The following is a 23,335-nucleotide window of genomic DNA, read 5'->3' as shown; positions in this document are numbered from 1 at the left end:
TTTCATTATCACCATCACCATCATCATCATCATCATCATCATAACAGGGCAGTAGTGCCACAAATATCTGGCTATTTCTCCTGAAGATGTTGGGATTGAGAAAAACAGCAGATTTTGTGTATATATTGATGTGATAAGGTTCCTCTGTGTGTTGCTATCACACATATTGCCTGCCTGTCACTTTCTCATTGGCTTTGTATCCACAATATTTCTGCATGGAATAGGGAAGTATGCCAGTGGCCCCAGTCTAGACTTCTATCATCTCCTGCAGATTTGTATGCTATGTTGAGTAATTTTCCAGTTTGAAAGTCAATTCGATTCTAAGGACAAATGGATTAACTGCAGTTTAAACATGATACATGATCTTAACAGCCAAAGTACACAGAATAGATTCCCATGGTTAGCAACATGAAATTTGCTGTCTGCTAGTCACTCCCCACCCTCCAGTTATCATAGTCCTCAGCCAAACTGATGTCACTGTCCCCTCTCCAACCCTTCCATAGTACTATGCTTTAGCAATAGTGAAATATGAATGGCAATATCCTCTGGGGTACAGGTCATATGTAACAACAGAAACTAATACATAAATAAAAGGCTGCAATCATGATTCACTGCAGTTCTCGAACTCTTGCTCATCCAGTGATCTAGAGCTGTCTGGTTGTACTATCTCTACGATGAGCCTTTCTTGTGATAACAATTACAGGCAGTTCAGTGTCATTTATTTTGTCTGTTACACTTTTAATTCTGGATTAATTTTCTTTCTCGTTTCATCTTAATTTCACCATCTTGCTGTAAAGCTGCTGATGTTTTTCCCTGATATTCTAATATGCAAAAGCAACTGAATTTCTTATTTTCAACTCACTTGGTAAATCATCACAGTTTCTCACAACCAGATAAAAGTATTGACTTGGGTTCAGAATCAAGTAATGGTTTTGAAGGACTATATTTTCGCCTTTGAATGTTAACTTTACTTAAAAGCAGCAGAAATGTATGGTGTGTGTGTGGTATGCATACATGTAGGATGACTTTCATTACAAACCTATTCAAATACAACAAAAGTTTGTAAGTTGACAGAATCACTGTGTTCCACAAAATTGTCAATTTTTCAGCGGGGCTTTAGATTGTTGTACTGGCTAGTTTATAGTTTCCCGTGTATTCCTTGCAAATTGCAGTGGTGCCAGATGTCAAATATCAAGTGACTGTTCAATCCAGGTCAGTACTGTATTGAGTGCTTTGGTGTATTGGGAAATCTCTAGCCTATTAAAATGTAAGCATTGTTTACTAATCCCTACACTTTGGAATTCCTCGAAATAAATTTGTATGCAACCTCATTAGCTAAAGCTTCATCTGTAACCGTAACATGACGCATATATTTGTCTATTAAACTACATAAAGATATATCTAAAAACAAAGATGATGTTACTTACCAAACAAAAGCGCTGGCAGGTCGATAGACACACAAACATACACACAAAATTCAAGCTTTCGCAACCAACGGCTGCTTCATCAGGAAAGAGGGAAAGACGAAAGGATGTGGGTTTTAAGGGAGAGTGTAAGGAGTCATTCCAATCCTGCGAGCGGAAAGACTTATCTCAGGAGGAAAAAAGGAGAGATATACACTCGCGAGCGTGACACGCGCGTGTGCGCATGCGTGCCAGTGTATACTTGTCCTTTTTTCCTCCTGAGATAAGTCTTTCCGCTCCCGGGATTGGAATGACTCCTTACCCTCTCCCTTAAAACCCACATCCTTTCGTCTTTCCCTCTCCTTCCCTCTTTCCTGATGAAGCAGCCGTTGGTTGCGAAAGCTTGAATTTTGTGTGTATGTTTGTGTTTGTTTGTGTGTCTATCGACCTGCCAGCGCTTTTGTTTGGTAAGTCACATCATCTTTGTTTTTAGATATATTTTTCCCGCGTGGAATGTTTCCCACTATTATATTCAAACTACATAAAAACATTGATCTGAGCAGGAATAGTTTAATCTGTGAATATAAGATGACCCCGTATTCTTCGAATGACGAATCTGGAAAATAACTGCATCTTAATCAGCTAAATACGGTATATGGGAGAAGCAGGAGTCAAAACATATCTTCTGACCCTGGTTTATATTTTCTATTATTTCTGTAAACAGCTTAAGACAAGTGCCATAAAAACCCCTTTCAGTTACTTTCTCCAGGCTTGTCCGGTCTAAACTTAGTGCTGCAGGATTGCTGGAGGCCAATTTGAATATGGTGTACGGTGATAAATACTTGAAGTCAAATTGCAAATGGTAATACATTCTTTTTAAGGTGGCAAGTCATGAATAAAGGTAAAGTTATTCTACCACTCATTACTCCATGGCTGCTCTAAATTAATAGAGAACACCCACCAACAAAATTGAAAGAAATAAAATAGCAAAAGTTGATAAATTCTGTTGGAGTTCCTTAATCACTGAAAACAACAGATGCAGTTTTGTAAATAAATAAAAACTACAACAGCAAAATTTTCATTCAGAAAGAGAACAACTGTTAGAAAACAAGTCATTTAATACATAAAAGAAATCAAATTTTTCCCAAAGACATTCATCAGCATTTTGCTTCTATGTGGTTTTGAAACTTGAACACTGTTGAAGACAGAGATGAAAGTGTGGCTTTAGATAAGGTTGACAAGGGCCAGCTGGGCAGAAAGAAAATCCAATGAAGATGCTTTGAAAGGGATCAAGGAGCAAAAAAATTTCATAGCAACTATCCAAAAAAAGGAAAATGAAACATTTTGGACATTAATATAGACAAAAAAAGTTTGTAAAATATCCAAAAACGAAGGTGAGGCCAAGGTAAAATTAGTAAAAGATTTTTTGCAAGTAAAGAAGGTGTGAAGAAGGCAGCATTAAATAGAGAAGGTATAGCCTTTAGAAGCTGATGATTCTTTACACTTTAGTTTAGTGTTTGTTTTACTGGATTTATTATAGTGTAAATATGAATGACAGCCATTAACAGAACTAAAGTATATACATTGTTAGTTGTTTTCACATAATAGAAGTTCTGACTCAGCAGCCATAGTGTGTCTGTCTTGCTAATTTTACATTTTTGGGATTGTTTAAGGGGTGTTGTGGCGGTAACAATGGACTTGATGCAGCTGGATGTCAACCAATGTCCTGACAAGTATTATGCACCAAATGCATTCAAGGGAACTCATAAATGTGACAGGAAAACATCATATGTAAGTGTTTACATACTGTTGTTTCTTACTTAAATACAATTTATTATGAGTACTGACACAGTTGTATTAATTTTTAGTGTGTCCCAATTCTTGGCCGTGGATATGAAACTGGAAACTACAAGTGTGAATGCCGTCAAGGTTACGAATACCCATTTGAAGATCAGATTACGTACTTTGATGGTCAGCTAGTAGAAGCTGAATTTGGGAACATAGTTGTTGACAAACCAACCAGGTAAGAATGCAGTTCACACAAGTGTATTTCATTTAGGATTATCCAATGCAAATATGAACACAATTCTTGTGTGAAACATGTGGCATCTTAACCCACAAAACCACAGCATAATTCATATTATTCCATTTAAATTGTATAGGTATGTTCTGCTTCTTTTACATGTCCACACATACATACTAAAGACTTTTGGCACACACACAAAATTTTTCTTAGAATTGTATTTGCTAGCTTTGTGATGTTTGTGTCAGCCAGTCTTTCCTTCCCTTCCTCTGTCTGTCTACATGTTATGGTCCATGCAGATCCTGTCTCCAGCTACAGTCTTATTTACCTAATATGTAAAATCCAAGTTCGGGCTGTTTTTTTAACTTTCCGTGATTGTTATCAGTATGTTAGGACTGTATGAGGAAATGGACTTCCTTTACACCAATTCTCACAAGCCACTTTTGATAGTTCCAAGTGGAACTAATAGTTTCCATAAAGTAGTTAGAAGACATGTCAAACCTGATAGGGACAGCTTCACAAAGTAGATGGACAGCGTTTTGTTGGCAGGACACTTAGAAGATGCAACAGACCTACTAAAGAGTCTGCCTACACAACACTTGTCCATTCTCTTTTGGAGTACTGCTGTGTGGTGTGGGATCCTTACCAAATAGGATTAACAGAGTACATCGAGAAAGTTTAAAGAAGAGCAGCACGTTTCGTATTATCCAGAAATAGAGGAGAGAGTCACTGACATGATGCAGGATTTGGGGTGTCCATCATTTAAACAAAGGCAGGCATTTCTCGTTGCGGCAGAATCTCATAGAATTTCAATCACCAACTTTCTCCTCTGAATGTGAAAATATTTTGTTGATACCAACCTACATAGGGAGAAGCAATCATTAAATAAAATAAAGGAAACCAGAGCATTCTTTTTTCTGTGTGCTGTTCAAGATTGGAATAATAGAGAATTATTGTGAAGGTGGTTCAGTGAAACCTCTGCCAGGCATTTCATGTGATTTGCAGAGTAACCATGAGCCATGGAGATGTAGACATAGAACACACACACACACACACACACACACACACACACACACACACACACACACACACACACACACACATTCTGTGTTCAAATACAATGGATATTCTCCACAAGAAATTAGCACAGCTTTAAAGAGGAAGAAATGTAACCACTCACAAGATCAAGGGGAGAAGGGCTGCTAAACTCAAAGGCATTCTTCCCATATGTCAGCAGTATTTTGTTGAAATTAGGTAGAACCCTAAAGAAATATGTTAAAATTTTCTGACCATCTACAAAGACCAGTTTTCTTCTCAGCTCAATAAGTATGATCTAGGTTTTTGGAAGGCTAGAGTCAATGGAACACCATGCCAATGTGGCAAAACTTGCATTGGTAAGACTACACACACAGTATGTGAAAGGTGCTTGGTAAATGATTGCTGAACTCACTACTCATAGCCCAGTAAGAAAATCACCAATTATTTGCATAAACTTAACACTGTGCACCAGCAATCTTGAGATTAAAACACTCATCTGAAGATGATTGCATGCTTGTCTACAAAAATATCATTGCAAGATGTTGAAGTTATTTGGCTGCAATTCTGAAACCTCATGGAATACTCTTTATACCAGGAAAACTCTAAGAATCACAAGCCTCGCCTTAATGTTTTATTGGTACATGTGCATGTGGGCTATTGTGCATTCACTGATCCTTGCCTAATGTGCGTAAAGGTTTTACCTTTTCTGCTACAGCATATTACAGAATATCAGAAGAGAAATTTTATCCTCTGCTTAGATTTTAATTTATGAGAAAGTTCATTCTGAAATAATTGTCTTCCACTTCACCAAACTCCTGTAATGCCTTTTCTTCCAAAGACTCTTTCATTTTGGAAACTGAACAAAAGTCATAATATTCTGGCCACTATTTAGTCAAAAGTCTTCTCTTTTAGTAGAAGAAATATAACTATACCACAGTATTGTCAACCACCTCAGGTGTTTTATTCATATTATACACATATTGTTTGTTAAGCAAATTATTTTGAAGTTTCTTAACAGTTTGATATTCAGGGCATATAGTTGACTATTATGAATGTTCTATATTGAATCACTGTGGGCATGATTAACATACTACCTATATTCTTGTTTTATTCAAAAATTGTTCAGGACAATCCCTGGCAGCTCTTATCACACAGCGTTCGGCAGCAGGCATACATATCCAGTCTAAGCTGTAACCTTATGTTGACTGTTCATTACTTTTTTTTTCATGTTACGGTTCATATTGATGTTTTGTGGCACAGGTATGACATGTTTAACTGCCGTTTGGCTGGTGCAGCAGCTTTGAGCGTCAGCATATCTGTCCTCCTTTTGATGGTGGTGTTGCCACACATTTTCCAGCGATAGCCCATTGTTTACACCAGTGTACCACTGAAGGAAGATTTACACTAGGGATCAAGAACCTTACTGTACAAAATTGAAAAAGAAGATACATATGTTATTTGTTGTATAATATGAAAAGTAGTATTTTATATGTTAACATGTATGTGCAAACATTCCCATCACTTTTCCTTTATATACTTAAATATGAAATTCATTGAATTTTTAATGAACGCACATTCCATAACTATTTTTCTGCAGTGTGATGTGTTTAGTTCATACATGAAATTTGCTAGCTTTAATTGTAGTTTTTTTACCATTTTATGTATTTTATGCCTTGGCTTTAAGAAATCAGTTATATTATTTTGTGTACCTTTACAATGACATTTCTGTTATATTATTCGGGGAATCTATGTTTGCTTTTTCACCCCAAAAAACAAGTGAAGAAAATACTGTGAGCTGAACATTGTACTTTCACCTATCTCAGGTTATTAGTATGGAGGGACTGAACTATAATAAAAGACAAATGTTGGCAATTTTTATTCATAAGCCATCACAGAGTGATCAATGATCTGAAGTTTTACTAATTAAAAGCAAAAAAGAAGACTTGGTTGTAAGGTATTTTTAACCCAAAGAGTATTCCAAGGTTATGTAACTGGCAGCTATTATTTTTTTATTAGTTGGTTAATTAGATTGTGAAAAAGCATTTTAGAATGTACAAAATACTTTGTGAAATATCTGTATGTGTTGAAAGTGAAATGTTATTATTATTATTATTATTCGAAGCTATTGTTTTTATATGAATTTACTGATTTTTGATTATGATATTACATTAAATCCGTCCATTACATCACTTCTGCAACTGCTGAAGTAATAGTATTACTTCCTAAAGGAAGATAATTATATTTTGACATTTATAATTGATTTACAGTGTTTGTAATTCTGTAGATTCAGTTAGAATATTTGCATTACTGAATTTATCCAGTTACATTATGATCTTTATTGTGAAATATTTCTGTCCTGTAATCAGTAATGATAAAGCATATTTTTGATGTAACCATTTGTTATAACAAGATAAAATTATATCTATACTTTTTATAAGAAATTCTATTGACTTCTTTTGATGATTTATATTGGTGAAGGAAAGCCTATGAAATATTTTCCAAATAATTTAAAACATTGATAAATAAAACAAATAGCATAAAGCTTTTTTTATGGAAAAACCACTTTGGATCACATGACTTTCATAATATGACAGACATATGCCCAGCTTGTGTTCTTTGTGTTGGATAGAATATTCCATCATATTCTGGGTGTACATCTGGAAAATATGTCTGTTCCAGATGTTCACCTGAAAGATTATGGAGTATTTGCCTAAATAACTCTTTGTAACTAGGTAAAGGTGGATGCCAGTATCAACACATACAGCATTGCCTGTGTGCCTTTTGTAGGTCTATTCCTTGAAAATTGATGTCCAAATCTGAATTACTCATGACACACATCCCACCTTGGTAGAAATGTCCCTGTGCGTTATTTTCTCATAACAGTTAATTAAAGGTAGAATGTCTCTTCATCCCCACCTCCCTTTTGAGGTGATAAAGCAAATTAATGCTGTAACTTCAGAATGTAATCAGTCCTCAGATTTTAATTTCAGAAAAGCCTCATTCATGTGGAGTTTCTGCTATAGTACAAGTAACAATTGTATCCTCAAAGTTACAATTTCAATTAAAATTAATATAATAAATTATGCAAGTTTCTGATATAAATTCCCATATTGGGACTGTATTGATACTCACAATGTATCATTTACAAACCATACTTAAATCAACCTCCCCCCATGAACCATGGACCTTGCCGTTGGTGGGGAGGCTTGCGTGCCTCAGCGATACAGATGGCCGTACCGTAGGTGCAACCACAACGGAGGGGTATCTGTTGAGAGGCCAGACAAACGTGTGGTTCCTGAAGAGGGGCAGCAGCCTTTTCAGTAGTTGCAGGGGCAACAGTCTGGATGATTGACTGATCTGGCCTTGCAACATTAACCAAAACGGCCTTGCTGTGATGGTACTGCGAACGGCTGAAAGCAAGGGGAAACTACAGCCGTAATTTTTCCCGAGGACATGCAGCTTTACTGTATGATTAAATGTTGATGGCATCCTCTTGGGTAAAATATTCCGGAGGTAAAATAGTCCCCCATTCGGATCTCCGGGCGGGGACTACTCAGGAGGGTGTCGTTATCAGGAGGAAAAAAACTGGCGTTCTACGGATCGGAGCGTGGAATGTCAGATCCCTTAATCGGGCAGGTAGGTTAGAAAATTTAAAAAGGGAAATGGATAGGTTAAAGTTAGATATAGTGGGGATTAGTGAAGTTCAGTGGCAGGAGGAACAAGACTTCTGGTCAGGTGACTACAGGGTTATAAACACAAAATCAAATAGGGGTAATGCAGGAGTAGGTTTAATAATGAATAGGAAAATAGGAATGCGGGTAAGCTACTACAAACAGCATAGTGAACGCATTATTGTGGTCAAGATAGATACGAAGCCCACACCTACTACAGTAGTACAAGTTTATATGCCAACTAGCTCTGATGAAGAAATTGAAGAAATGTACGATGAAATAAAAGAAATTTTTCAGATAGTGAAGGGAGACGAAAATTTAATAGTAATGGGTGACTGGAATTCGAGTGTAGGAAAAGGGAGAGAAGGAAACATAGTAGGTGAATATGGATTGGGGCTAAGAAATGAAAGAGGAAGCCGCCTAGTAGAATTTTGCACAGAGCACAACTTAATCATAGCTAACACTTGGTTTAAGAATCATGAAAGAAGGTTGTATACGTGGAAGAACCCTGGAGATACGAAAAGGTATCAAATAGATTATATAATGGTAAGACAGAGATTTAGGAACCAGGTTTTAAGTTGTAAGACATTTCCAGGGGCAGATGTGGACTCGGACCACAATCTATTGGTTATGACCTGTAGATTAAAGCTGAAGAAACTGCAAAAATGTGGGAAATTAAGGAGATGGGACCTGGATAAACTGAAAGAACCATAGGTTGTACAGAGTTTCAGGGAGAGCATAAGGGGACAATTGACAGGAATAGGGGAAAGAAATACAATAGAAGAAGAATGGGTAGCTCTGAGGGATGAAGTAGCGAAGGCAGCAGAGGATAAAGTAGGTAAAAAGACGAGGGCTGCTAGAAATCCTTGGGTGACAGAAGAAATATTGAATTTAATTGATGAAAGGAGAAAATATAAAAATGCAGTAAATGAAGCAGGCAAAAAGGAATACAGACGTCTCAAAAATGAGATCGACAGGAAGTGCAAAATGGCTAAACAGGGATGGCTAGAGGACAAATGTAAGGATGTAGAAGCTTATCTCGCTAGGGGTAAGATAGATACTGCCTACAGGAAAATTAAAAGAGACCTTTGGAGAGAAGAGAACCACGTGTATGAATATCAAGAGCTCAGATGGCAACCCAGTTCTAAGCAAAGAAGGGAAGGCAGAAAGGTGGAAGGAGTATATAGAAGGTTTATACAAGGGTGATGTACTTGAGGACAATATTATGGAAATGGAAGAGGATGTAGATGAAGACGAAATGGGAGATACGATACTGCGTGAAGAGTTTGACAGAGCACTGAAAGACCTGAGTCGAAACAAGGTCCCCGGAGTAGACAACATTCCATTAGAACTACTGACGGCCTTGGGAGAGCCAGTCATGACAAAAAACTACCAGCTGGTGAGCAAGATGTATGAGACAGGCGAAATACCCTCAGACTTTAAGAAGAATATAATAATTCCAATCCCAAAGAAAGCAGGTGCTGACAGATGTGAAAATTACCGAACTATCAGTTTAATAAGTCACAGCTGCAAAATACTAACGCGAATTCTTTACAGACGAATGGAAAAACTGGTAGATGCGGACCTTGGGGAGGATCAGTTTGGATTCCGTCGAAATGTTGGAACACGTGAGGCAATACTGACCTTACGACTTATCTTAGAAGAAAGATTTAAAAAAGGCAAACCTACGTTTCTAGCATTTGTAGACTTAGAGAAAGCTTTTGACAATGTTGACTGGAATACTCTTTTTCAAATTCTAAAGGTGGCAGGGGTAAAATACAGGGAGCGAAAGGCTATTTACAATTTGTACAGAAACCAGATGGCTGTCATAAAAGTCGAGGGGCATGAAAGGGAAGCAGTGGTTGGAAAAGGAGCGAGACATGGTTGTAGCCTGTCCCCGATGTTATTCAATCTGTATATTGAGCAAGCAGTAAAGGAAACAAAAGAAAAATTTGGAGTACGTATTAAAATTCATGGAAACGAAGTAAAAACTTTGAGGTTCGCCGATAACATTGTAATTCTGTCAGAGACGGCAAAGGACTTGGAAGAGCAGTTGAACGGAATGGACAGTGTCTTGAAAGGAGGATATAAGATGAACATCAACAAAAGCAAAATGAGGATAATGGAATGTAGTCAAATTAATTCGGGTGATGCTGAGGGAATTAGATTAGGAAATGAGACACTTAAAGTAGTAAAGGAGTTTTGCTATTTAGGAAGTAAAATAACTGATGATGGTCGAAGTAGAGAGGATATTAAATGTAGACTGGCAATGGCAAGGAAAGCGTTTCTGAAGAAGAGAAATTTGTTAACATCGAATATAGATTTATGTATCAGGAAGTCGTTTCTGAAAGTATTTGTTTGGAGTGTAGCCATGTATGGAAGTGAAACATGGACGATAACTAGTTTGGACAAGAAGAGAATAGAAGCTTTCGAAATGTGGTGCTACAGAAGAATACTGAAGATAAGGTGGATAGATCACGTAACTAATGAGGAGGTATTGAATAGGATTGGGGAGAAGAGAAGTTTGTAGCACAACTTGACTAGAAGAAGGGATCGGTTGGTAGGACATGTTTTGAGGCATCAAGGCATCACAAATTTAGCGTGGAGGGTAAAAATCGTAGAGGGAGACCGAGAGATGAGTACACTAAGCAGATTCAGAAGGATGTAGGTTGCAGTAGGTACTGGGAGATGAAGAAGCTTGCACAGGATAGAGTAGCATGGAGAGCTGCATCAAACCAGTCTCAGGACTGAAGACAACAACAACAACAACAACAACTTAAATCAAGATAACAATTTCCAAGGTCAGCATCTTCCAAATGTTGAGCATCATGTAGAGTGTTGAACCAGACAGTAATGTAGACAAATATCTCCACAGTCCACTGGTAACACAGACTTTTTGTCATTAATGCTGTTGTTGTTGTTGTTTGCAGCTGTTATTCAGCAAATGTGTTAATTTCTGTCCTCCTTTGTGATACTAATGAATAGGGATGAATGTGTTGTCAATGCACAGAACATCTAACAAAATAAACCAACTCAACAGATGTTTGTTAATAGTTTGGTGGGTACTTCAGTAAAGAAAAATGAAGGAGTATTTTGAAGATTTTTCACAGGGCATATGAGAAATGAAGGTTTGGAAGGTGACTGAAGTGTACTGTAGAGGATAGTATTTGAATCTGGTGACATTAGCTCGCCCGAAATTTGTAATTATATGAGTGACAAATTGATTTTAGTATGGTATAAAGTGATTGACCATCAACTTCTATAGGAAAAGAAAGTCATACAAGGAAAAAGTATTTGTATGCCAATGAATTTTGAAGGACATATCAGGAAACTTTTCCACTGCTGTAGTTGTGTGTGTTTTCTTTTGAATCATGGAATATACTGCATGATGCTCAAATGTGTGTGAATTCCTAAGGGACCAAATTGCTGAGGTCATCAGTTCCCAGACTTACATACTACTTAAACTAACTTATGCTAAGAATAACACACACAGCCATGCTCAAGGAAGGACTCAAACCTCTGGCAGGAGGGACCGCACAATCCATGACATGGGTCCTCAAACCGCATTGCTATGTATGATCATATGTGATGAATAGATTTCTCATATGATTTTACATGAAATAATGAAGACATGTTGCCTTCAGCTCAATTCACAATTTTTATGTGAAGTACTGAAAATAGCAATGTTAAGACACATACAGTGTTTCTTTAATGCTTTGATGTTACACTTCTTTTGTCAACTGATCTTTCTCTCCCCACGATTTCACATCAGGTGGATCTTTCTCATCCTGGAGTCTGAGTAATCTGCCACTAATTCCCAACCTTCCAAAATGTATCCCTCCTTCCTTAATGAAGGAACTTACAGTGATGATAACTAGGAACATATTTTTCCCCACTTTTGCTGTGTCTTACCAGCCATACAAGATTTTTGTCTTTCTGGAGAGAAAACTAAGGTCACTGGCTCCCTTTGTCCTCACAACAGATGGGTTCCTCCCATTGTGAAGTCTGAGGAACTGGCCTTCCCTTTTTTACCTTCCCCAATATATTCCTCTCTTTTCCTCAAAGAAGGCACTATTAATACCAAAAGCTTTTATCATGTACGTACTTCTGTGTGTGCCTCACTGGCAGAACTGAAAGTTTTCCTACTGTAGGTAAGTACTGGCCAGCAATCCAGTCTCACCAATAGTGTTATGACAAACATCAATGCCCTACCCTGCCCGAGTGATAGTTGTCTACAGTACAGTATTTAATTTTAGCCATTATATGACAGACATCTAAAATTCCTTATGTAAAGTAGATTTTCATATTTCTATTTCTGAGCATATACAAGGCACAAAATAGCAGTAAAGACAAAATTTCCACATGTTTGCATTGAAATGAATTTCCTAGAGCATTGCAGGAGCTCTCTTACACACAAAATTATTTAAAAAATTAGTATTGTACCTAAGAAACTATCATCTTAAATACACTAGTGAAAATTTGTCATTTTCAAAGACATGATGTAGCAAACCCATACCCTACAAGGGTGAAGTCTTGATTCAGTGTTCCATGCTACAGCGTAGAAACCAAGTACTCAAAATGAGAAAGCTGACCCCATGACAATTCTGACTGATTAGGTGAAAGAGTGAGCAGTTTTGTGCTATAAATTAAATTTTAATTGTGATAAATTTTCATTAAATGACACAGTACACCTAGAAGCAGTTCATGGGCAGCTTCAAAGCCATATGTAGGGTACAAAATGGTGTGTAATCACTTGATAGATATTATAAACCATTTTCATTCTTCTTGCATTGTTAACATTCAAAAAACTTTATGCACAAACTTTTTCTGGTTGTGTAAGATAAAATTGCTGTAGGCAGTAACAGCACTGGAGGAATGTGGCATGACTCATGTTATGTTGGAGCATAGATATTATTATAAAACATAAATTTACATATAAAATTTTGGAACAAACAACTACCCGATGAGGGATAACAGAAACGGCATTTTTTGATCACTGAAATTCTGCCACCAAAATAAAAATGTGGAGCATGAGGCAAAATGGTTTTAGTAAGAAGTCCAGTATACAGGAGCAAAAAGGAAGAAAAGTGCTGCTGATGATAAAAATGTTCAGTTTGCTCTTAAGTCAATTTGAGGCAGGCACATCAAACATAGCAGAGAAAAAAGTGCAAACAAAGGTCAGAAATCAGTACATACAAAATATAGTTATTGGATAGAGGAGAGAAAACATAGGTTTTTCAAAGAATTCCTGAATTAAATTTTTGTCCATATCACTATGCAGTTCTGTTTTTACATTTTAAGCTGTTAATTGGTACAAATAAATAGACCTTTACAACCTCCTATTCATCTGACTTTCCCTGGCATAATGTAGTATATTTTGTATAAGTCTAATAATTTGAATTTGATACTATCACCTCCTCTAAAAAAAAAAAAAAAAGGAGCTTATTATAAATAGTCTTCGTGCATTTGCCACCAGATGACATTGTGCAAAATCCACAATATTTCCTCGGAGCAACTGTTCGACATCTTCACGTGGTTCAACCTTGCTGGTGGCTAGGTAACAGTCATACCTAGCCACCAGCAAGATTGAACCACAGTTGCTCCAAGGAAATATTGTGGAATTTGCACATCATCATCCGGCAACAAACCTGTGAAGACTATTTACAACATACCCACTGGGACAGTTTGAAGAGTCACAGGAGCTTATTACTTTGTAAATGTCTTCTATATATTTCCTGTGACTGATGTTAGTTATTTATGAAAATTTTCATAAAATGTTCATGGACAATAATACTATGTAAATATACATTCACAAGCTGAAACTATATGTCATATTAGGCCAGTTCCACTAGTGGCATTTTTGTAACTTGAACACAAAGTGACATTACTTTCATCTGCATGAATTCAGTTACTGAATAATTGGTTATACAATCTGGAACCAGTTCTGACCCCCAACAAAATCAGTTATCAAGAAGTATTTTGCCTTTGGTTCTCTTGACAGATGTGTTGCAATCTTTTTTCTCACTATAACACACACCCACTGTGATTGTCTTTGGGCTTAACGCCCTATGATAAAGATACAGCAGTTCTGAAAAACTATTTATTTGTAATTCAAACAAACGAGTATTTGTTGGCTAGTACCTTGTGAATGTACACACACTTGGCAGTTTTTGACCTTTGTGGTAAAAGCAAATACATCAGTTTTTCATGTCATGCAAGCTACTAATTTCCAGTTTAAATTTGTTCTATGAAGTAGAAGTTGATAAGAAAGAGAAGTTCTTATTTATTTTCAAAAAAAATTAGGTTTTGTTTTCCAATGGTCAAGACTGTGTGTATGAGCAAGTAATGAGATTTTGTAGCAGCACAACCAACTGTTTCCACCCAAAAACCAAAACAGAATAAAATGAAGAATTTTAAGGTTTTTTAAACCTATCAAATGTCATTTTATGACTTTATGAATCTGTTACAAAGCTCTCAAATGTCATAATAGAATGTACAATGATTGTCAAGAGAAATCATTTGTAATTGCTACCAATGCAGCGAAGTCTTCTTGGTTATCCAAAATTGTGTGACAATGATAGTAATGACTGAATATTGGCAATACTTCTTAGTGAAACAATTTTTTTTCAAAACTGGGATTGCTGTCAAGTGTACAATGTGCCAAAGCCCCAATCCTGGTTCTAACTTTTTTTTCAGTGTGAAGACACTGTGTATTTAAAGTAATGTGATCTTGATGGCTGCTATTCACACAATAGATTTGTCATTCACATCACAATTTTTATTCAACAGAAGTTGTTTGCATTCTTCCAAACTTATAGTTTGGATCCTCTGCTGTTCTTAATATATATTAATGACTTGCCATTCTATATTCACGAAGATGCAAAGCTGGTACTTTTTTCCGATGATACAAGTATAGCTATTACACCCGACAGACAAGAATTAACTGGTGAAATTGTAAACAATGTTTTTCAGAATATCATTAAGTTGTTCTCTGCAAATGGGCTCTCATTAAACTTCGACAAAACGCAGTATATACAGTTCCACACAGTAAATGGAATGACCCTGTTAATAAATATAGACTTCGATCAGAAATCAGTAGCTAAGGTAGAATATTCAAAATTTCTAGGTGTATGTATTAATGAGGGGTTGAACTGGAAAAAACACACTGAGGATCTGCTGAAACGTTTGAGTTCAGCTACTTATGCTATTAGAGTCATTGTAAATTTTGGCGATATACATCTGAGAAAATTAGCTTACCACGCCTATTTTCATTCTCTGCTTTCGTTTGGCATCATACTCTGGGGTAACTCATCATTGAGTAAAAGAGTGTTCATTGCACAAAAGTGTGTAATCAGAATAATTGCTAGAGCTCATCCAAGATCATCCTGCAGACACTTATTTAAAGAGCTAGAGATCTTCACTGTAGCCTCACAATATATATATTCACTTATGAAATTTGCTATTAACAATTCGAACGAATTCAAAAGTAATAGCAGTGTACATGGCTACTACACTAGGAGAAAGGATGATCTTCACTACTCAAGGTTAAATCTAACTTTGGCTCAGAAGGGGGTAAATTATGCTGCCACAAAAGTCTTTGGTCACTTACCTAATAGCATCAAAAGTCTGACAGATAGCCATATAGCATTTAAAAGGAAATTAAAAGAATTTCTTTATGGCAACTCCTTCTACTCATTAGATGAATTTTTGGATATAGTAAGTGGGTAATTTCCCAACCTCCACAAAAAAAAAAGAAAATTATTGAGTGTCATGTAATATTTTGTCTAATGTAATATCTTGTATAGACACCTTTTATTAACCTGACACGTTCCACATCATTACGAAGTGTCGTATTCATGCTCTATGGAACAAGTACTAATCTAATCTAATGTCCCCTGTGCTGGACCACTAAAATACTAAAAAAAGGTTTTTGCAGTTTTCCCTAAGTGTTCAACCTGTCATCAGCAGTTGTATCATTGAGGTGTTGACAGTGCTTATCTACACAACGGCACATTACCAAGAACAGTGTGAAACCCAGGATTAAACCTGGTAGAATTCTGTTAATGAATTGTCCTAAAAGGAAAATTGTATGATCCATTCACATTGTTGCAGTGAATTAACGCAAGTTTCTGGATTAATTTCAAAAAATAATGAAGTCAATGACTGGTTGATGTTTTAGACAGATGACTAAAAATAGCGCATGACAATATTTGACGAGCGAATATTACAAGGGACAGCTTGTGGTAATGGCATACGTTTGCCTTTGAGATATACTGATCAGAAAATCACTGAGGTGCTGTAAAGGTCTCGATGGAAGTCGTTCCCCTGACGGAATTGCCTTTCTATCGTGGACACACACGGCATAAATGACATTAAAAACACATGACCTTTAGAACATTGTCGATATTTCGTTTTCCCCTTCAGTCGCACATAATGTGAAAAGTTTGGAGGTGCCTGCTATTGCGACGACTTACCGTGGATGTCGTCGGCGGGATGGTAGCCTGCTCAAGGTAGTCGCGCTGTTAGGTGGATGTTGCGCCTACGCGCAGCATCTTCACTTGTACACGGCGCGGCGTTTCGCCAACGAGTGTCTCACATGCACCGCCGGCAGCAGTTGCAGAAAAACCGGTCCGCGTGTGCAAACTGAACGCACCCTCTTTCGCGAATTCTGCCCGCGCCCCCTCCGAGCCGCTTCTGAGCGCGCGATTCGCCTGCGGGCCGTGGGAAGGGCACACTGGCCGGAAGTAGGTGCACTGGGCCCAGGGGGAGGAAAGACGCGGGAAGCGGCCACCGACCCTCTGCCTCACATCCCACCGGACCCCCGCCCCCCGCCAAGTGCACCGTCAAACAGGCCAATCTCTGCTGCTCTGTTCACTCTCTCGCTTCGAGCAGGATAGCAGATCTGTCGTAGGACAGTGTTTCTTTTTTAACAAACTACTTCCAAGAGATTTTTAGACACTGAGAATGGCATTACGTATGGATCCAGCATCCTCATCTACATTCTGCGAATTAATGTAAAGTGCTTGACAGGTGATACTTTGTACATGATACACAAGGAACGTGGGAAAAATGATTGCTAGTATGCTCCTATTGACATCATCTTCATATGTACGCATATGAAAACTCCAAAATATTCGTAGATTTCGTCCTGTAACTCTTTCGGATTTTGCGACTAGATTACCACGAGACGTTAACATGCTTTTTTTCGAGAGTCTGCTGCAAGCTGAGATATTTCTGCGCTACTGTTCGTTCTCGCGCGAGGAAAACAATCGTGCGACAATCCGTGCTGCCCACTGAACACACTCAAATTTCTATATTTGTCTCACCTGATAAAAATCCCTCACAAGTATTTCAGTATAGACGGAGCAAGTATTTTGTAAATGATCTCCTCCGTAGCAAAACCACAGTTTTCCAATGCTCTGTGTCCCACCAATAAAATGGAAATGGAAATACCGTGTGGCTAGGGCCTCCCGTCGGGTAGACCGTTCACCTGGTGCGAGTCTTTCGAGTTGACGCCACTTCTGCGACTTGCGTGTCGATGGGGATGAAATGATGATAAGGACAACACAACACCCAGTCCCTGAGCGGAGAAAATCCCCGACCCAGCCGGGAATCGAACCCGGGCTGTAAGGTATGACAGTCCGTCGCACTGACCACTTTTTTGTGTTAATTCTCATTTTGTTCGCTGCATCTGCTCGGGGCGGGCGTCGTAAGACATCCGTTTAAGTTCGTTGTTGATCGATTAACTCAGTTTTTTTATTACAGAGGGCAGCTAACCCTCTGACCCAACACGCTGAGCTACCGTGCCAGCTCTCATTTTTGTTCGTGATTGTTCGTTGCATTTGTTCGGAGCTTCGGGGCGGACGTCCCCTGACATTCGTTCAAGTCCATTGGTGATCCATTCACTCAGTTTTTTTTATTACAGAGAGTGGTTAACATCTGACCGAACACGCTGAGCTACCGTGACGGCAACCACTCAGCTACCACGGGCGGACACCAATAAAATTAATCCTGCCCTTTGTTTCATGAACAACTCATCCTGATTCCTGTATGATCGTTGCAATTTATATCCCCCCCCCCCCCCCCCCATACTGTTACTCCAGGTATTTGTAATGGGGTAAGCGACAGTAAAGTCACATTTTTTCGCTCGTTGTTACATCCAACACCGATCATTTATATGTAGCGTCGAAAAATTGTTATAGAAGTCAAGAATGGAGCGTCTTCCCTTCCCCCTCCAGAACTGCTTCAACAAAAAAATAGCTGATGACGCCACTTTTATTAAACTTGGGTGCGCTATTCGCCCAAATAATTCTCTTCGGATTTGTGTGTTCCTAAATGAGAAACTAAGTACATCATTTGAAATTCCTAGAACAGCAACTGAAGTGCTACGGTTTGCATGATTTGTTAAGAGTGAAACGCGATTATCTAGCAGCGACGTCACAAACGGGTTCATCCAGTTAAACCAAACAACGCTGCATTTTCGTCATACCAAAATCCGTTTCAGATGTTAAAGTATCGCAAGTACATGGCATATGTCGATGCCTTAGCGACTAGTATATGTTGCAAAGTTAGATTTCGTGGATTACGCACCACGCATGCTAACCGACATAACACAACAATACCCAGTGAGATATGGAGGAAATAATCGGTGTGGCGCAAAGCTGGACACTGGCTCTCAAAGTAGAAAAATGAGAAGACGTTGTGCATCCGCAAAATGTACGTCTTTGTAGTTCTGACTACACGTTTAATGAGGCACAACTACAGTCATGTACTACAGTAAATGGCATGCTTCGATTTACTTTTATTACTGGTAGCATAGTGGGAACGTGTAGCTAGTGTACTAAGAAGAGATTTTTTTTTACAAGACGCATTACCTATATTACAGCGATGTTCAAATGTGTGGGATAGGTATCACGTTGGACTAACGGAGGACATACTGTGTACACAAATAAGCATGAATGAGCACAGACCGGTTGGTCTCACGAGGTACTACAGAAACTACACGCTATGTCAGTTGGAAGACAATTCAAAGAAATACGTGGAATATGTTGAGAAAAAACCTTATTATCAAATTCTAAGAATGTATATTCACGCGGAAACGTCGAATATTAGCTTCAACACATGCAACATGTTGTCTGTGGCTCTCGCCGCGTATCGCATTTTTGTTGGTTAAGACGAGGCAACACAAATTCTAAACAAAACCATGTGACAAGCATCTCCATCTGCTTACAAAACTGGAGAAAGGGACACTTGTGACGAAGTAACGGCCGGTCATGTGTTCCTTTCTTCTGGCTGTCAATTAACGATATTTTGCTTCGATAACAAATTAACAGATCTCTGTCGAATGGACAATTCGGGCAAAATACGTTGTTGACATATTAATTTGGCTGCATGGACGAAAGGTGAATCAATACTCACTCCCATATAGTACGATAAGCGATCAAAAAGAGAGTAGTCCACAAGAAACGGGAAGGTGAAAATTAATCAAATGGTTCAAATGGCTCTGAGCACTATGGGATTTAACATCTATGGTCATCAGTCCCCTAGAACTTAGAACTACTTAAACCTAACTAACCTAAGGACATCACACAAAACCCAGTCATCACGAGGCGTAGAAAATCCCTGACCCCCCCGGGAACCCGGGCGCGGGAGACGAGAACGCTACCGAACGGCCACGAGCTGCGGCCAAAATTAATCACTTGCTGACAATGAGCCATTAGAGAAGTAGCGTAGCACAGTAAGAAGTGGCTGTAATGTACTAAGCCTGGGTTTGTCTAAAGAACAATCCTAGAATTCGAATGAAATAATTTAGAGAAACAAAGGAAAAACTGAATCTAAATGGCCTGGTCGAGATTTCAAACCATAATCTAATCCACTGTGTCACCTCGTTCGTTTGAGGGAGAAATACTATCTCAGATATAGGAGAGGAATCAAGCACAGCCTTTTGGAACATAACAGCGAACGGGTAAATAATTGAAAAGAAACCGAGTTCAGTATGGTCAGATAAATGTCTGAAGCTCGATATTTTATCAGGCATAATTCGAACCTTTCTATAATTCAGATGTTTCGATTAAGGTGGGTATGACGTCAAACGGGCCGACTTCGAGATGTAGAGGCACCACAGGACAGTTTAATTTGCACTGTCTATACTTTTACAAATAAACTCATAAAACTTTGTCAGCATGACCCGGAAGGATTCAGAATTCACACTCATAGCATTGGAAGTTCAAAAACACGAAAAAATAATATTTTTAAATGTGAAATTTCATGATTTTTTTCACTTACTGTTGGCTGCGTTTGTTGCTATAGGTAGCTTACGAACCATACTTACAAGTGTATGAAAATCTAGAATTTATTTAATCTATGGAAGAATGAATGGGCTGTTACGTTTTAAACTTCGTGTTTAGAGAAAACTCGAATTTTATAGTTAATTATCTCAATTTTTACCACAGTTTTTAACAGATTTGGGAAATTCTAGAGTTTCATACACCTGTAAGTGTGGTTTGTATCCTGTGCAAAATTCATCGAAGAATCTCTCTTACTTATGAAGAAAAGTGTACCTACAGCAAGAAATTCAGCCAACATCACGTGAAAAAATGATAAAATTTCACATGTAAAAAAAAATTGTTTTGTTATGTTTTTGCAATTCCTCTGCTATGAGTGTGAATCCTGAATCCTTCCTGGTCATGCTAACAAAGTTTTATGAATTTATTTGTAAAAGTATAGACAGTGTAAATTAAAATGTCCTGTGGTGCGGGGGACTGATGACCTTAGCTGTTTAGTGGGGGGACTAAACAGCTAAGGTCATCAGTCCCCCGCACCACAGGACATTTTAATTTACACTGTCTATACTTTTACAAATAAATTCATAAAACTTTGTTAGCATGACCAGGAAGGATTCAGGATTCACACTCATAGCAGAGGAATTGCAAAAACATAACAAAACAATTTTTTTTACATGTGAAACATCCCAACAACTACCACCATCCTGTGGTGCCTCTCCTGCTCCAAGTCGGTCTGTTTCACGTCCTAACCCCCGTAAAGAATTCTCACAGGCTGCTCTCGATGAACCTTTTCACACACCTCGCAATAATCATACATAACGTCTGCACATCCCGATTATTACTCGAACTTGTCTTCACCATGGTGTAAAACAGAAATGAGAATTTTCTTGTGTCGTAATCCGTCATACACTCGTTCTCACTTGTTGCAATACACAATGACTTGAGAAAGGCTAATTATGGGCATCAGTACTGAGCTAATCATTATAAATTACTTGGCAGAAGGTACGTTTTGTTGAAATCTACTTTGCCTGGCAAAAAGTGAAGCACCCAGATGGGGAGGACAAAATGAAATCAAACTTCACAGGTTCAGTGAGATGTGCGATGTTTTTTCAGTGATTACAAAATCTAGTCAAAGTTACAAAGAACTTGGCAGTATGAACCAACTTATCAGTATGATGTGGCACCTCCTCTCCGGCCAGGATGGCTCTTTCAAATGGCTCTGAGCACTATGGGACTTAACTGCTGCGGTCATCAGTCCTCTGGAACTTACAACTACTTAAACCTAACTAACCCAAGGACATCACAAACATCCATGCCCGAGGCAGGATTCGAACCTGCGACCGCAGCGCCTAGAACCGCTTGGCCACTCCGGCCGGCGGCCAAGATGCATGCACTGAATCTGTTAGGAAGAGTGTCGTAAACCGACAGTACCCACCCATGAAACAAGCTGGTCCACGACAGTTGCAAGTGGTCCTTGACGCCTTGGACACTGGCAGTGGGACGGAGTTGACGTTCGACCAGGTCACATACATGTTCTATCGGAGAGGGCTCTTGCTGGCCACAGAAGTACCTCAAACATCACGCTGACAGTTCACGTGGACATGTGCAACGTGTGGACAAGCATTTTCATGTTGAAAAATGGCACTACGAAACCGTCTCAAGACATGGGGATGCAGGATGCACGTGAGGCACCATTGTGCCAGTAGAGTTCTCTCAATCACTACCAGCTATAACCTGGTCATACCCGTTGGCTCCCGACACCATGTCGCTAAGTTTAATACCGCTATATGTAAGACCTGACATCGTCTTCTGAAGGAGATACAGCAATCTGTACGTTGTTTTTTATTTTGGTAGCCTTGATCGCAATAAGAAATAAAACTACAATTTGCTGATAACCGGTTTCAGATGATTAACAAGAACCATCCACCTTCACATCACACGAACTACAGAATCAGTACCTACGTACAATGTCGATATTAACGTGTAACCCTCAGAAACATGGTATCCGGAGTATTTTGTTCCCTTAAACTAGGATAAAAAGCCTCGTTTGTAATATTGAAGAACATTTTGGCTCTCGAAAGCTGGGTGCATGTCTTACTTTGAGCAGACTGTCGGGACCAGGGTCGGATCCAGGGGGGGGGGGGGGGGGGCAATTGCCCCCTCCCCCTGGTGCTGACCGATCTTTTCTTATTGTTAATATATACATTCATGAGGAAAAACAGCTTATTATGAGCATAAAATGACGTAATTAACAATATAAGATCATTTCCTGAACACAGACAAATACCCTATTATAACTTTTCGCAGTCGTATCATCATTGCTGCGTATAAACACATTCGCGAATTCGATGGCAACATTCTGTCAAATGAAAGCAATTGGTGAACTAATTTCGAAGATTTAAGAATGGAAACAAATGAACATTAGCATTTTTATATATTATTTTACATTAGCAGACAATCACAGAGTTTTTCAAGTGCACGTGTCGTATTTGAAGAATATTTTTTAGGTAATGCACTAAGTTCTTTCATTAAACGTACTTAACACATAGCGATACACAAACTAAAAACAGAATATATATATATATATATATATATATATATATATATATATATATATATATATATGTGTGTGTGTGTGTGTGTGTGTGTGTGCGCGCATGTAGAGTATTAATGGTTTTATTTGGAATTAATTTTTTGGAAGGCAGGTACACAAAATTTGCCCCCCCCCCTCCCCCTACCGAGATCCTTGGATCCGAGCCTGGTCGAGACAGTCGAGGGGAGATGCGGGGAACACCTGTGACGCACCCGACTAAAAGAGTCAAGTGAATCAGCTGTCGCCGAGTGTGGTGCAAATGCCCAGTTTATCGTACAGCGTAATTCAGGAGTCTATCGAAGTAAGGATGTCATAAAACCTAA

The 23,335-nt window shown here is 38.5% G+C and overlaps 2 protein-coding genes across 10 annotated transcripts in view; one reads left to right on the top strand and one right to left on the bottom strand.

Moving 5' to 3' along the window:
• Positions 1-6,857, top strand: part of LOC126320199 (uncharacterized) — a 57,597-nt gene extending 50,740 nt beyond the window's left edge. Inside the window, exons 12-14 of the mRNA XM_049993761.1 lie at positions 3,077-3,194; positions 3,272-3,426; positions 5,725-6,857. Coding sequence (XP_049849718.1) covers positions 3,077-3,194; positions 3,272-3,426; positions 5,725-5,827 — 376 coding nt within the window. The 3' untranslated portion in view covers positions 5,828-6,857. The remainder of the gene's footprint in view (positions 1-3,076; positions 3,195-3,271; positions 3,427-5,724) is intronic.
• Positions 1-23,335, bottom strand: part of LOC126320215 (heterogeneous nuclear ribonucleoprotein R) — a 243,340-nt gene that overhangs the window by 123,350 nt on the left and 96,655 nt on the right. The window contains exon 1 of one of the 9 annotated variants that reach the window (XM_049993791.1): positions 16,610-16,933. The exons of 7 other annotated variants lie outside the window; for them this stretch is intronic. The gene's annotated coding sequence lies outside the window, so the exon portion shown is untranslated. Of the gene's footprint in view, positions 1-16,609; positions 16,934-23,335 lie in introns of those variants that run through there. One more of the 9 variants, XM_049993768.1, reaches the window with a different exon arrangement.

The sequence above is a fragment of the Schistocerca gregaria genome, chromosome 2, assembly GCF_023897955.1.
Source record: "Schistocerca gregaria isolate iqSchGreg1 chromosome 2, iqSchGreg1.2, whole genome shotgun sequence".
Lineage (NCBI taxonomy): Eukaryota > Metazoa > Arthropoda > Insecta > Orthoptera > Acrididae > Schistocerca > Schistocerca gregaria.
This window is presented reverse-complemented; position numbering and strand designations above follow the sequence as displayed.